This window comes from Aulonocara sp. 'chitande type north' Nkhata Bay, linkage group LG7, assembly GCF_057382095.1.
Source record: "Aulonocara sp. 'chitande type north' Nkhata Bay isolate Kocher_YH1m ecotype deep benthic linkage group LG7, A_spYH_male_GT1.1, whole genome shotgun sequence".
NCBI lineage: Eukaryota > Metazoa > Chordata > Actinopteri > Cichliformes > Cichlidae > Aulonocara > Aulonocara sp. 'chitande type north' Nkhata Bay.
This window is the reverse complement of record NC_141350.1, coordinates 14,487,582-14,504,030: the sequence shown is the minus strand read 5'-3', so window position 1 is coordinate 14,504,030 and position 16,449 is coordinate 14,487,582. Positions and strand designations below refer to the sequence as shown.

General features: G+C 43.9%; 1 protein-coding gene across 1 annotated transcript; it reads left to right on the top strand.

The window, feature by feature from the left end:
* The first annotated feature begins 5,765 nt into the window (after positions 1-5,765).
* Positions 5,766-15,038, top strand: LOC147324784 (acyl-CoA Delta-4 desaturase-like). Its single transcript, XM_086298839.1, has 13 exons — positions 5,766-5,921; positions 6,405-6,682; positions 9,864-9,974; positions 10,223-10,420; positions 11,370-11,471; positions 11,540-11,665; positions 11,755-11,815; positions 11,899-11,975; positions 12,152-12,249; positions 12,444-12,540; positions 12,640-12,719; positions 14,307-14,432; positions 14,524-15,038. The coding sequence occupies exons 2-13, from the start codon at positions 6,473-6,475 to the stop codon at positions 14,573-14,575; spliced, it is 1,338 nt and encodes a 445-aa protein (XP_086154965.1). The 5' UTR covers positions 5,766-5,921; positions 6,405-6,472; the 3' UTR covers positions 14,576-15,038.
* Positions 15,039-16,449: the final 1,411 nt, after the last annotated feature.

Genomic DNA, 16,449 nt, shown 5'->3' with positions numbered 1-16,449 from the left:
ATAACGAGACAGGGCGGGGTGAACTGAACATGACATGTACGGGCGTGAGAGTCACAAAGTAAACAGGAAGTGCACAGAGGTTCAGACAGGAGGAGAGAGAGCACGGGGAAAAAAAACACAGACATAACGGGCTGGGGAAACATGAAACAACCACAAAGGGAGACGAGGGCTCATAAATACACAGGGCACACAGGGGGGGGGGGGGGGGGGGGGGGGGGAAGAGAGCACGGGGAGAACTTGGACATAATGGGCAGGGGAAACATGGAATAAAACATAAGGAGAGACGAGGGCTCACAGATACACAGAGGGGCACACAGGGGGTAAAAGCCATGAAGGGAAAACACTTAGGGAACAACACAACAGGGCAACTCAGAAAACATGGCCTAAATAAGGAACAAAATACAAACATACAAGAAAACTAAGAACACTGGGCCAACATGGCCCAGGACCATGACAGTACCCCCCCCTCAAGGGCTGGCTCCCGACAGCCCAAACCCAAAAAAACAAAAACAGAAAACAACCCACCCAGGGCGGGAGGCGGGGGACCAGGACGGAGGGACCAGAACGGGAAACAAAAACAAACAGAAAACACAGGAGCACATGACTATAGTCCAAATAAGGTTCAGGGGGCCGACCCAGAGCCCACAGGCACAAGAGTTCACGGGCCACACGGTCGGGGGGCCGACCAGGCGGGTGGCACAGGTGACAGAGTTGGCCCGGAGGCCGGCCGTGCGGAAGGCAGCGGCGATGGCGAAGGGGGGGGACGACGACGGAGCAGTTCAGGGGGCCGACCGCGCGGAAGGCAGCGGCGGCGGCGAAGGAGACGACGGAGCAGTTCAGGGGGCCGACCGCGCGGAAGGCAGCGGCGGCCCTCCAGTCTCAGGCATGCTGGCCATGGCCTGGTGGGCACAGGACCAGTCGAGGCAGGACCAGTCGAGGCAGGACCAGACGGTGGCGATGCGGGGGCCGGACCAGACGAGGTTGCAGAGGCTGAGGCTGGACCAGGCGGAGCTGCAGAGGCTGAGGCCGGACCAGGCGTAGCAGAAGCACAGGCGGATGCAGCCGGACCAGGCGACGACGAGGCGGTCGCAGGTGGCGGCTGGACAGGCTCCTCGGGCCATCCAGCTGATGCGGCGTGAGGCTGAACGGGCCCCTCGGACCCTCCAGCGGAGACAGGAGGCTGAACGGGCCCCTCGGACCCCCCAGCGGACGTGGCTTGAGGCCGGATGGGCTCCTCGGGCCCTCCAGCCGGAAGAGACGGCTGAAGCAGAAAGCAGTCCGAGGCGGAGAGAAAGCTCACGCCATTCCTAGCAGGCTGCTTCCCAGCCTGTACAGCTGACGTGGCATGGTGCTGGACGGGCTCCTCGGGCCCCCCAGCAAAAACAGTTTCAGAACCAGCAGGCCCGGGGACCTCTGGAAAACACGGAACAGAACCAGCAGGCCCGGGGACCTCTGGAAAACACGGAACAGAACCAGCAGGCCCGGGGACCTCTGGAAAACACGGAACAGAACCAGCAGGCCCGGGGACCTCTGGAAAACACGGAACAGAACCAGCAGGCCCGGGGACCTCTGGAAAACACGGAACAGAACCAGCAGGCCCGGGGACCTCTGGAAGGCAGGGACAGAGCAGGACCGGGGACCTCTGGAAGGCAGGGACAGAGCAGGACCGGGGACCTCTGGAAGGCAGGGACAGAGCAGGACCGGGGACCTCTGGAAGGCAGGGACAGAGCAGGACCAGCAGGCGCACGGGCCTCTGGAAGGCAGGGACAGAGCAGGACCAGCAGGCGCACGGGCCTCTGGAAGGCAGGGACAGAGCAGGACCAGCAGGCGCACGGGCCTCTGGAAGGCAGGGACAGAGCAGGACCAGCAGGCGCACGGGCCTCTGGAAGGCAGGGACAGAGCAGGACCAGCAGGCGCACGGGCCTCTGGAAGGCAGGGACAGAGCAGGACCAGCAGGCGCACGGGCCTCTGGAAGGCAGGGACAGAGCAGGACCAGCAGGCGCACGGGCCTCTGGCAGCGTTGATGCTGACTGGGGCTGAGCAACACATAGGTTAGGCTCAGGAGGCAACAGTTGGGTGCAGTCCTCGGCTGACTCCTTAGCCCCCAGGGGTCCAGAGTCAACTGCGGGTTGAAACTCGGACTCTGGGGAGGCCCTGGAGGTAGTAAATGTCTCTAATCGGGCCAGCTTTCGAGGGACGAAAACAGTCCTGTTGAGCATGTTTTCCTGCTTAATACGAGTGAGAAAAGTTGGCTGCTCAGCAGGAGACTGGGTTGAGAAAGACTGAAGTGACCGTTGTGGTGAGAATGAAACTAGTGAAGGAGCAGATGATTGAGCTGCAGGTAACGGAGTAGCTAACTGGGCAGCTGACTGAGCTGAGGGCAGCTGAACAGCGAGCTGGGCTGCTGAATGGGCTAACGGTTGAGGAGGTGTTTGTAGTGAGCGTGATGCAGGGGGTGGTATAGGCTCCCCTGAGCCTCTAGGGCTCGGTTTAACTAGCTGAACGAGTTCAGAAGAAACAGTTCTGCTTAGGCTTCTCTGCTCTAAGAGAACAGGGCAGAAACAGCCCGTTAAGTCCCCCTCCCCACTCTTGGGTTGCAAACCCACAGCGTCATTCATAGATTCAGCAGTACATGTCAAAACTGAATTCAAACTGTCCGGGGTTAACTCTGTATCGACAGAAGAGTTCTTAGCAGGCTCCAACAGAGGGTGCACAATCAGAGTTTTGCCCATGCATTCTGATTCTTCAGCGGAAAAAGCATCAACATAATTAGTCAGGGAGTCTTTTCTTTCTACGGGGCCGGGGTGAATGTCCATGGAACAAACCGCCTTCACCTCACTACTCTTAGCCGTGAGAAGAAAACAGTTCCCATTACTATTTGCAGGTGAAGCAATAGGGGTACAAGCAATAGGGGTACAGTCAACATCACTCACCATTGCCTGCTGTTCTGACGAGTGATTGGGCTCCGGTTGTAGTGAGGAATGACGGCGGTGGCGCCGCTTCCTCCTGGCGGCAGGGGCTGAGGCGACAGGAGAAACTGGTGACGATGGAGAAAAGACGTCCTCGTCCTGCGACCACATCGCCGCCAAGCAGGAGGCAGGTGAATTAAGCCCTGAGCGGCAAGAAGTGGAGCTCTGTGGCCGCGGTGCAGAAACGCCTTTCCCCTGTTGCAATTGCTGCTGTACGGCGGCCGACTCCGCGGAGAGCTCCTTGTGTTGCGGCCGATGCCGATGCGGCGGCTTCGGCGAAGAATACTGGGCGCGGACAAAGGCTGCAAGCTCCCGAGCCTGTAGCACCTCCTGGGCTTCATGCAGCTGGTCCATGAAGCCCATAAATCCCTTTAGTGTGCGCAAATGAGGATTCCCCTCCAGGATCGCTTCTATAGCGTTAATCCCAACTGCCATGGTCTTAGCGTCCTTAGTGAGGGAAACCCGCTCGATCAGGCGGTGGATGCGGGAGAGGTCATGTTCCCGGGATGAATCCGCTGGCTCCATGTTGTGGTGACGTCGTACTGTCAGGAATCGCTGTGCGGCAGGCAGGAGTTGGACCCAAAATGCAGGACTCAGACTCGGGGAGGTGAACTCAAAACACAGCTTTATTTGCTGGGAGAACAAACATACAAACTAGACTAAACTGGGAAACCATAAACTAAGAACACACAGGGAGATCCACACACAGCATGAGGGACGACGTCACGCCGAACAGAGGGAGACGCAGACAGAAATACACAGAGGGTAAACGAGGAAAGTGGGAACACACGGGGAACACAGGTGACACTGATAATCATAACGAGACAGGGCGGGGTGAACTGAACATGACATGTACGGGCGTGAGAGTCACAAAGTAAACAGGAAGTGCACAGAGGTTCAGACAGGAGGAGAGAGAGCACGGGGAAAAACACAGACATAACGGGCTGGGGAAACATGAAACAACCACAAAGGGAGACGAGGGCTCATAAATACACAGGGCACACAGGGGGGGGGGGAGAGCACGGGGAGAACTTGGACATAATGGGCAGGGGAAACATGGAATAAAACATAAGGAGAGACGAGGGCTCACAGATACACAGAGGGGCACACAGGGGGTAAAAGCCATGAAGGGAAAACACTTAGGGAACAACACAACAGGGCAACTCAGAAAACATGGCCTAAATAAGGAACAAAATACAAACATACAAGAAAACTAAGAACACTGGGCCAACATGGCCCAGGACCATGACACTTACCTAGTGAGGTCTTCAAACTCCATGACAAAAGCAGGAAACCATTGTGCATATAATGGTTTACATCATTTGCATCTTACTGACATCACATCAAACTGTCAAGTTCTTTCTTACTGTACTAATACTACTAATCTGGCTCCATTGGGCCTGTGCAGTTTAGTTTTTAGTCCAGGGCTTTCTCAGTTAACTTGCTTGCTCCTTTAGATTGCATGTCGTTGTAGTAATTACACACCTGTGCACATCTTAATTGGCAACGGACAACAGACGTGCCTTCTGTAGACTGAAAGATGATTCAGATATTTGGTTTGGATTTCATTGCAATATTTTATATATTTCTTAAGAACAACAGAAGCAACACAACACTAATGATAAGCCTGCATACTGTTGATTCACTGAGTCAAATGACAAGCAAGCGGTTTGACTAAAGGAGCACAATCTGCTGGTGAGGGAGGGAATGGCAGCCCATGCATCAGAATTTGCAGCTATATTACCAAGAACCTGATAACACACCAAAGCATGCTTGATAGCCTCGGTATTTGCAGTAAAGTAAAAATATTTGCAACTTTTCAAGCAGTTAAAATTTAAAAACATACTGACTGTAGTACCTCTGCGTGTACTGTAGCCATTTGTCTGCAGCAACATTTTTAGGAGATGCAAATTATTGTTCACAGAACGTATTGCCTGTTTTTTTTTGTTTTTGTTTTTGTTTTGTTTTTTTTGCTTCTGTGCTTCTCCTTTCAAGCTGGTGGTGTGGCACTAAAAAAACTATCTGATCTAAAGTAGTATAAATTGTCCTATTTTGCAACAGTGCGCAATTAAGTGAGTCATTATTTTACGACACTGAATGTGCAGAAATTCGTTATCGCTGGCATTATGGTCGTTTGGCGATCAGGAGGGCATATAAAATAAAAATGGCCTTAGAGATGGAAACTTTCTGCTCTTACTGGAGCACTGCCAGCACAATAATGATTACAATTGGCGTCAACATCACTTTAAGCTTGACACAACAATGCTTTCGACATGTCTGATATCCAAGAGTCCTGCATTTTGTTTACCCGTTGATGGTCTGCATGTTTTTATGGAGCGTGTGTTTTGATATAATATTTTTGAAAAAAAGAAAAAAGAAAAAGAAGAAGAAGCAATTTCAAATGTGCAATAATTGTAAACTTTTTAGACATACAACATTAAACTATTTGGAGAAAAAAATGGGAGTTAGGAGTTAAACGGGTTAATTAGGTATAGAAGCATTTTGGGGGAGGTAACAAAAAATTAAAAAACAAAACAAAAACAACAAAAAGTAAATAAATGAATAGCAGGGTTGCCCCTTAAAGACCTCCCGTGTCTTTAATCCTTCTATCAAATCAGAAACTGTCAGAAACTGTGTGTGACATCTCCCAGACTAAAACTATTTTTCGTCTGTGCGCTCAAACGACTTTGCACTGTTCAGACGAGCAGTTTATTGAGCCTATGGCACACTGGCCAGGGGACAAGAATGTACTGTGCGCCGATTGGCTCAGACACCTCGAATGATCTGCTCAGAGTTTGTACAGAAGGAGTGCGTGGATGAAATGGTGTGCGTATAGGGAAGGCAGAGGATGGGTTTTTGGGGATGATTGTTATATAAAAAGGACTTGAGCTCACTGAATCGATCTTTTAACGTGCCCGAAACCCGGGGAGGCTGGTTTAAAATCTGGATGCTGTGAGTAAATATCATCTTCATGTTTTGGCGTGCACAGCCAGCCGCCCGTTATCTGCCGCTATTATTTAATTATTTAATTAACGCTTTTTTCCATGGCGCTACAGTCATTTCTGTGTCTAGATTTTACACATTAACGTTGACTAGTTATTTTTTAACCTGTGCATTCACGTATAAAACGCACTTGTGTCCTCAATATTGTTCAATTTCCTGTTTTTAAGTGAAAATGTGCGTCTAACAGTTAGATCGGCGTTTAATGCCGATAAAGACGAATGACGCAAAGTCAGTGGGTGAAAACCGACCTGCTTCAACTGTAGCTCCAATAGATGGTATTCGGATTTCATCATGAATTATTAGTTAGTGATGTTGCACTCCTCTTTGTTTTTCTGTGCCACAGTCAACTTATTAAACTAAAGAAAGCAACAGTATACCAGTAACATCCACCCTATGAGTTTTCCTCCCTGAATCCGCCCTTTTTACATCCAGGTGTGAAACTTTGCGGCTGACTGACCCTCTAGAGTTCAGGTGAATTTAGACCAGAGACAGCGGTGAGGATGGGAGGTGGAGGCCAGCAGACGGGGCCGGGAGAGCCTGCCAGCGGGAAAGCTAAAGGCGTTTACACCTGGGAGGAGGTGCAAAGCCACTGCAGCAGGAATGATCAATGGCTGGTCATCGATCGAAAGGTTTACAACATCACTCAGTGGGCCAAAAGGCATCCAGGAGGGTTTCGAGTCATCGGCCACTATGCTGGAGAGGATGCCACGGTACGTTTTCATTATACAGACCTGTGCTTTTTTTCATGTGATTTTATTTTGAAAGACATCAAATGACAAAGTAGGTTTCTCTTCGTTCATTTCACGAAACATTACCTGATACTCCCCGTGACCCAGACATGGAGGAACATTTGAAAGAGGATAAATGGATATACGAATGGTTGACACTTCAACTGTCACTTTTCAGGGGGGAAAAATCCAGAAGTCCAGATTTTTGAAGTTTAAAAAGCAGTTTCATCCTTTTTGCCAAACTCTGCTCCTAGTATGTCTGTGACAGTCATCCAGGTCATCGTAGTCAAAGGACCCCCTGACAAAAGGATCAGGGGGTCCTTTTGTCCCTCTGTGGGGGGTTACTCCCACTAGGTTTATATCTGGGACTCTCCACCATTTGACCTTAGAACTGAAGAAGCTTCTCGGATGAGAGGTGAAACGTCTTCAAGCAACTTAAAGAAGTCCAGACGCTTTTCTTTCCAAGCTCCTTTGACTTCTCTGCTCCTAATACTTCTTGATCTCTCAGTTCCTCAAAGCAACCTTCTACCGTTAAGCCGGATAAAGCAGTTCATGATTTTTTTTCTGTGGCAGCTCCAAAACACTGAAAGAGACATTCTACTGACATTTTTCAAGAAAACTCTTCAGAGCTGTCGTTTATTTAGTTATTTGTTTTATCAATTATTTATTTATTTTACTCTATTCTGACTTGACTTTTCTAGTATCTCAAATTGACAGCAATTAATGAAATAATAAATAAATAGATTTTATTACAACATTGGAAGGGTAAAGAGTATCTTATTAGTATTTTATTTTAGAGATAAAAACTCAGTGGTTTCTCATTTCTTACAAAACATAGTGTCTGTGCTAGTCCCCTGGCACTCCTCGCATATTGATAAGTTCCTTGCAATTGTGACAGAAAGGGCTTTCACACACGCCCTAAATAACTGTTCAAGAACAAAAATATTAGAAACTCCAAAATACTGACACAAGTACAGAACTGATGCAGAAGCTTGTTTTCCATTTTATTCTGGTCAATATTCATTTTTTGTCTCATTGTGTGAGGGTGGCCCCCATATTTGAAACCCCTCAACTATGACTGTACACAGCTTTGCTATACAGCAATGAATTGCTGTTTCAGTTTTCAGTTTTCAGTTTTATTTGTCATATGCAAGTTAGCACAGGGTCAACATTGCAATGAAATGTGTTTGACGAGCAGCAGTCACTCAGCAGCAGGTACAGTAGAAGAAAATATAATAAAAAATAATAATTAAAAAAATAGAAAAATAGTAAAGAGCAAAATATTAGAGAGACATGGTAAAAGAGAAAAGATGACTAAATATATATGAATCTATAAATATAAATATATGTACACTATTGATTAAATAAGAAAATCTTGAAAAGAAATATGACGGGAGGGCAGATGGGATATTGCACAGGAATGAGCAGCAGAAAATTACAGTATTGCACTTTTTTAAATATAAATATCAATAACAATAAAGTGGAGTGACCAGTGCAGATTAAACAGAGTTGTGAAGCTGCAGGGTAGCTTCTGAGTGCGTTAGTGATGGGTCGTTCGCGAACGAAATGGCTCTTAGAGCCGACTCTTTGACGTGAACGACGAGAGCCGGCTCTTTATCGTGAGTGGGTTTGTTTTTTTGTTTTTTCTTTCTCTCACCCTCTGTCTCGCACTTTTTTTCTGCTTCACTCTGCACGCGAGCCTTGTGCTTTACGCTGGGCAGAGGGGGGAGGGGCGGTAGTTACACTCAGTAGCACAGGAACAGAGCCAGAGGGAGAGAGAGAGAAAGAGAGCCAGGGACAACAACTTCACATTAGAAAGGTATAGTAATCATCCACAACTATTTTCAGTTGCAGATGACAAAGGATTCAGAAAGTGCGGATTCATGCGGGCCCATATGACAGAGAATATGCATGTTCTTTTTGTTTTCATATTATAATTTATATTTAATTGTGTTTTGCAGTGTTTTGTGTTGTTTTCACTTTAAATTTGTAAAAGGAAACAGCTGAAAATTTAAATAGTTAAAAGTTGAAATGTGAATAGTTGATTTTTGTATTATATGATTTATTTATTACATTTTATGTGGCGTGAATAAATAAAAGTATATTTACAGTGGTCCCTAGAGACAAAGCACATACAAACTTCAAATCATGTACGAACTCTGAAGCATGTACAAACTCCAAAACACGTAAAAACACGTACAAACTCCAAATTGATTAAAACAAATTTCCCACGTGTGGGACTAATAAAGGTTATCTTATCTTATCTTATCTTAAAACACGTAAAAACTCCAAAACATGTAAAAACACGTACAAACTCCGAAGCACGTAAAAACTCAGAAGCACATAAAAACTCAAAACACTTACAAAAGACAACAGAAGTGCTCCAGGATGCTGGGCGCAGTGTTGAGCTTTTGTTATCTTGTGGCTACACAATCCAGCAAGTACCAATGACCGGATTTGGTGTGTGATAGTAACAGGTAGATGAACTTTTTTTTTAAATTATTTGAATATATTTGAGTGCTTGTGTATAAATACACAAACAATACACACATGCTTTCAATTGTGTAATTTAAGTGATCTAGTAGCTCTGCTTTGGAAGTTCAGTTCATGCTAGAAATGTGTTTTGGAGTTTGTACGTGTTTTGTCTCTAGGGGCCACCACATATATTTATATATAAACATATATAAATAAAACCACTTTTTTACGTTAGTAATTCCTTTTGTGCATAATTTTATATTATTGTGAATAATAAATTAATTAAAGCAACAAAACAACCTGAAGAGCCGGTTCGGAGCCGAAAAAGCCGGCTCTTTTTAGTGAGCCGAGCCGAAAGAGCCGGATCTCTAAAAAGAGCCGGAAATCCCATCACTAGAGTGCGTCCTGTGGAGTGTGTGTGTGTGTTTAAGTGTTGTGGTTGAGGTGTCGTATGGCTTGGTGGTAAAAACTGTTTTTAAGTCTTGTAGTCCGAGCAGACAGGCTCCTGTAACGTCTGCCAGATGGTAACACTGCTGCTTTAATGCTGTGGCATTACTATGAACAATTAAATCATGTGAGAATTTATCTTTAAACAGTTTTTTTTAGGATCTGAAAACTTTTTTGTTTTTGATTAAATTTCTTTCTTTCTTTTTTTCTTTTTCTTTTTGCTTGTTTCTTTGTTTTTTAGGAAGCATTCACTGCTTTCCATCCTGATCTTAAGTTTGCGCAAAAGTTTCTGAAGCCGCTGCTGATCGGAGAGTTAGCAGCAACAGAGCCAAGCCAGGACCGGGACAAAAATGTGAGCCTTTAATTAAAGTCCCTTATTTTTTTATTGATAACATGTGAGTGATGTTGTGAAATAAATGTAAGTTAAAAAATTAGCAGATCTGTTTTGTTAATTATGAAGTGCTGAGTGTTGGGAGCATCTGAGATTCTAGATGGTCAGGTTTTGTTACCTTGAACAAACAAACACTTTTACAAATGTGATATCAGTGCATCACCTTTTCAGCTTTTTAGAATGGTTTGTTTCTTCTTCTCTGCACCCAGGCAGCCCTCGTGCAGGATTTTGAAACTCTACGAGATCAGGTGGAGAAAAAGGGTCTGTTTCGAGCTCGGCCTTTGTTTTTCTTCCTCCACCTCAGTCACATCATTCTGCTAGAAGCCCTTCCATGGCTCATTGTTTCAATGTGGGGGACGGGCTGGATCCTGACCTTACTTTGCTCAGTTTTGCTGGCAACTGCTCAGGTAATTGAGACATGAACTTTTCAGACATAAACTTTAAATGGGTCCTAGTATGCATTTCTGCAAGTAACACAGACAGGGACTAAACAACAGGGAAACACATGCAGGATAAACTAAAACTCAGGAAATTGAATATGAACTATAACTTTCATCTTGGCAAAAGATAGTTTGCAAAAAACTAAAAACACCTAAAGACAAAAGCATAAAGAAACCCACCAGGAAATGACTGCTATGTACAAAACTCAAAAGATTAAAAACACCAAAAATACAAGAATTTAAAAACAAAAGGAATAATCCAAAACTTCAGTGTCCATGACACAGTGTATCCCCACCTGACACAAACTCAGCTGACCCAAATGGGTGATGGAAGTCTCCAGGGATGAAAAACAAAAAGCAACAACACAAGGGCTCAGGGTAGCTGTTCATTTGGCTGAAACAGAGGGGCAGCATGGCCGAGGCTCAGATCTGTGGGATGGCATGGACCAACAGAGAAAATGAAGCAATTCAGGGCCCCAGCAGAGGAATGAACACAGAGTTGTTCAGGGGGTGGGCACGGAGGCCTGTGACAGAGACTGGACCATTCCTGAGGCATGGCAGGAGGTAAAGGGACATCTCTGGTGGCTTGGCTCGTAACTGGCAGAGGACTGGATTCCTCAGGTGGCCAAGATCGGCTGAATCCACCAGGGGCCAGAGGTGAAGGGTCAACGGACAGTTTGGACTCTACGTCCTGTGGCTCAGGCAGCTCAAGGTCCTCTAGATAAGGACACTTAGGTGGCTTCTGGAGCTGCACTGTGGGGCAAAGCTTGGGTTTCAGACCCTCTAAGCACTCAGTTTCGATTCCTGCTCTTGTCTTTTTACGAGTCCAGTGATGGAACGTAGTCCTAAATTGACCACCTGCAGCACAGGCTCTGGCTGTATGTGGCCAGTATAACAGCTGTTCCTTCTTCTCTAGTCACAGGCTGGATGGCTGCAGCATGACTTTGGTCACCTGTCGGTCTTCAAAAAGTCCACCTGGAATCACCTGGTCCACAAGTTTGTCATTGGTCATTTAAAGGTAACCTCTCTCAGTTATATTCTTTTCATATAAATTAAACACAGGTATTAAAAGATCGATTTTCTCAGGGAGCTTCGGCCAACTGGTGGAATCACAGACATTTCCAGCATCACGCTAAACCCAACATCTTCACCAAGGACCCCGATATCAACATGCTGAATGTCTTTGTGCTTGGCCAGACTCAACCTGTGGAGGCAAGCGGGACTAAACGAATATTTTTGATTTCTTCAAACATTCATACGGTCCAACTTCTTAACACCCCCTCTTTACCTCTGTGTTGCAGTACGGGATAAAGAAGATCAAAAACATGCCCTACAATCACCAACACCAGTACTTCTTTCTCTGTATGTTTTGTCTGAGAAGAATAAAAACTATAATTTCACAATGTTGCAATTTTAAAGTAAATCTTTTTGTATTTTTCTTTCAGTGGGACCACCGCTGCTCATTCCAGTTTATTTCTACATGCAGATAATGAAGACCATGATATCCCGGCGTGACTGGGTGGTAAGCTGTCAGGCTACAGATGGTTTAGTTTCGTTTAAATTAAATATTTAAGGATAAGGCCTAAAGAAAAAACATTAAAGTGAAAACAGAATAAGTTTAAAATAAGAATATGGTGAATTAAGATTATTTTTAAGCAGAAATTATCAGGATAAAATGAACTTTTTTGTCTTGTGAAGGATCTGGCGTGGTCCTTGTCGTACTACTTTCGATTCTTCTCCTGTTACATCCCGCTGTATGGCGTGTTTGGCTCATTGGCACTCATGTTTTTTGTCAGGTAAATATTTATAAAACAAGTCAACCAAATTTTTTTAATGCTCTTCCTAATACTACTGATATGTAAATAATTAACTCATGATTTGTTACCAATTAACAGACTGACTCAAACTGTAACACAGACTGTGGTACTCTTTAGCATCATGTTATAGCATCTTTTCAATCAAAAGTATTATATTGTTTTTAATGTTACAGGTTTTTGGAGAGTCACTGGTTTGTGTGGGTGACTCAGATGAATCACATACCGATGGACATCGATCATGAAAAGCACAGGGACTGGCTGACCATGCAGGTACTTGTACTACTTTTACCAGCAGGCACTGCTGACATTTGATGACTAAAACATTCCCTTTATTATGTTTTTATTAACTCCTTCGTGGCCTTTTGACAGTTACAATCCACCTGTAATATTGAGCAGTCCTTCTTCAACGACTGGTTCAGTGGACACCTCAACTTTCAAATCGAGCACCAGTAAGTGAAATGAGTGCAGCAAATGCAGACAAATGTATGTTCAGCATGCTCACACTGCTGAGAGTTCAAAGTCGATTACTGATATTAAATAAGAAACAGTTGTTCTACAGATACAATACTGTTCAAATGTCTTGAGATAATTTATCAGAATTTCAGGAACAGGACTACACCTCATACACTCCCCTTCTCTGTCTATATATGACCCGCCTGGACGACAAGCTGTTTGTTCTCGGTTTTTTGCCTCACACTGCCTCCCTTTTCCAATTTATTCGCCTCTCATTCGTACACGGGGGTTTGTCTGGTCTGGGAGTGGCTGCCACTCCCCTCTGAGTCCTCCCAAAAACCGCACCCTCCATTCATGCGTGCACCATCTGTTGTTACCGTCTAGAAATGGAGTTGAACCTAAATGATAATGTGGTCGCAGCTAGTGAATTTCCCTCCAATGAGCCAGACTTCCCTGTAATTTTTATAAAGGTTCTTGAGCAATAGTTCTCCTTTGTCCCTGATCATTTTCAAAAGAATATTTTATTGTTTATAAAGCCACTTAACTGTTAACGGTGTTGGGTTTGTTAGTGAAAAGTGAATCATCAGAAAAAGCAACTCATCACGTTACTCCATAACATGACCTTTATATTTTGCTTAAAAGGAGCCAGACTTTATTGCAACTTTTTACAGCGGTCTTCAGCAACAGTTTCTTAAGGTTTTCGGGTTTTTTATTCAATATCAGTTGACTATTCTCAGAGGAACGTTTCTTTGTTTGTTAAACTACTTAATACTGACCTATGAATAATTCGAGCATTAAAAAAAGGAACTCGAGTGTCTATGTATAACAAACAACTTAGCAAACAACTATTGTGACATTGTATCTTTAAGCACTTTGTTACCGGTAGTGGATGGGTGGCTGTCGAGACTTCATTTTTAAGCAAGCATGGGGAAAAAAAGGCTGAGGTAATAACACAAGAGCTGTACTGAAAATCAGTGACAACAGGTCTTACTGAGTGATCAACAAAATTCTCATCAATATGACAAGCGACGATCGAAGAAGGAGAGAGGCACAACAGCGAGTGTCTACATCCAAACATGGTGGAGGCTCTGTCATGTTTTGGGGCTGCATTTCAGCCAGTGTTGAAGTTGACGGAATTATGAACACAGAAAAGAACAGTCAGATTTTGATTCACCACATCACACGTTTTCCACGAAAAACATCTAATTGACCATTGCATTTATAATGATGATCACACACAGTCCCAGTGCAGTGAAACACAGAACAACAACACAACTGGACTCCCCAGAGCCCAGACCTCAGCATTGTTGAAGCAGTGAAGCAGCACCCAAAAATAAGCTTCGAATGTCTTTCTAGAAGTCTGGATAACTATTCCCGAAAACTACTTATTTATGCATCTTTTAATAAATTATTGACCTATTATTCATTTTCCCAGCAAAACGTAAAGAAATGAGGAGTAGCTCAGGACATTTGCACAAAACTGTACAAGCATTAAAGATCCATGAAACTCTCTCTTTGCCTACATCAAAGTGAATCATGGCGTCATATCTGAGGGAAAATTCCTCTTTCTTTTCTCTCTCAAGCTTGTTCCCTACCATGCCGCGCCACAACTACCACCTGGTTGCCCAACAGGTCCGCGCACTCTGTGAGAAACATGGGATTCCTTACCGGGTGAAAACGTTTTGGCGAGGCTTTGCTGATATTGTCACGTAAGTGCAGACTGTTAGAAAGATTGTAAATACAGTGCATGGCTCAGTCTTCTTTTATGGAAAGATTGACTTTTCTTTTGGACTTTTACAGGTCACTGAAAAGCTCGGGGGATCTGTGGCTTGATGCATATCTCCATAAATAACAGACGGCATTTCCTTGACTGATGTAGAGGAAGCGTTTTTCTCTTTTTCATCAGAAAGCGATTGTATCCATTTCAAGTTTAAAATTCAGTCGAAATTGTGGGAAGGATCTTTCTCATTATTGGTGTTATTGTTAAGTCTTACTTTGGTTATCAGATTTGCTGATTTTTATAGATCACAGGGTTTTCCTAAGTTGCCTTAAGAATATCTTGATCAGCAGCGGTGTGATGTTATAAACACAGTTGTGAAACTTGCCCCTGTGACTCATTTAAAATGAGTTTTCATTTTTCTATCTTGTGATAATATTTGAATGATTAAACAGGATAATTTGTTTTCACTCAAACAACAAACTATATATTAAAATGTTTATTATCTCCTGTCTAACGTGCAACTTTGTGTAACTTTAAATACAGCTCTTCTGTTCTGCTCTTTCAGTATACAATAAAGAAACCGTGTTGAAAGAAACCGTCACCAAATCTATTTTAGAAAACACATTCCAACAAAAAGCTCAATGTAAATGACACTTTACGGCAGCAACATATATACTGCATATAACCTCACTTTTAATGACGAAAACAACAAAATGCAGAAGCATTTCTTGCTAAGTCATGCTGAAACCCTGCAAAATCGTGATAATTTTATGTTACTTTTAAGTTGCTTACCAAGACCATATGGTGGACACGTTTTTATCTGATTCTCTCCACATCTCTGAGAGGTTATGTTGCTAATTAATCTTACCGGTTGTGAGTTGTTCAAACAGGCGTTTCAAAACCAATCATGGTTATTAACAGCAGAGCTACACAATGAGGTTCTAGGGCTATTTTTTCATGAAAGAAAGAAATAAAAACAAAAATAATCATTTGAGATCAATAAAACAAAATGAAACCTATTTGGACTCAAAATTAAAGTTTGACTTTGTTTCTGATATAGGGTATGTTATAACTAGAGAATAAACAGTAAAATATTCAGAAACGTATCACACTGGATTACTGATCTTTGCCTCAAAGATGTAATGTGTGCTCAGTGATGATCTATAATCACTAAGACTCTGACACCTGACACCTGTTTTTTTATGTACCTGTGTATATCTACTTGTCCTAACGTGCTCAGATAATTGTTGAAAGTCTGAATGTGGGTCTTATTCACACAGTATCTACAGTATCCAAAGGCTCTGAGCTTTTCAACAAACAAGCACGTCTATGAATTAAACAGCTGTGTAAGCAGTTTGACAGATGTTTGTGACTGACCTGTGTTCTTTCTGCACAGTGACCTATGAGTAGACACGACAGCCTTCATCTCCAAACACAGCCTCCACTTCTTCTTTGTTCAGGGACAACAGGGTTCGTGGCTCCAGTCGGGACCTCCAAACAGTCAACAGTCCTGCAGAAAATACAGTCAGGCCAATCATTTGCAGTCTATCACAAATTAAACTGTAGTTTCCTAAATGCACGATCACTTCTGACAGAAAGTGTATGCTATAGATGCAAAGTTTTTAGGATACAGTGACAGGTAATGGCAAGAAAAGATGCCATCAATAACATTATTAACAGCTGGATTTCTTTAAGTGGTAATTTGTGCTAGCATAGGCAGATTTTTATGGCAGTGTACCATACCAATGGACATTGCTTTTCCTTGTGCCACGCTGTATGCATCTGTCACGGAAATAAAGATTTTAATCACTCCTTTCTGACATTTCAGTCAGAACTTAAAAAGGCGCAGACTGATTAGCGGATTGCTTTATTGCAGCAGTAGCAGTACTATTACAGGGTATCAGAGTACATCTGCACACTGATACCCTGCAGAAAGATAGCAAGTTAAGCCACTGGAGGTCAGCATAGACATCAAATTCAGGGAATGATACTGAAATTGCTTTCTC

Excerpts from the sequence above, each read along its gene's own strand:
- LOC147324784 (XM_086298839.1), top strand. The coding sequence starts at position 6,473 with ATGGGAGGTGGAGGCCAGCAGACGGGGCCGGGAGAGCCTGCCAGCGGG. Across the intron at positions 12,541-12,639 it reads GGGACTGGCTGACCATGCAG|TTACAATCCACCTGTAATAT; the intron begins GTACTTGTACTA and ends GCCTTTTGACAG. Across the intron at positions 12,720-14,306 it reads AACTTTCAAATCGAGCACCA|CTTGTTCCCTACCATGCCGC; the intron begins GTAAGTGAAATG and ends TTCTCTCTCAAG.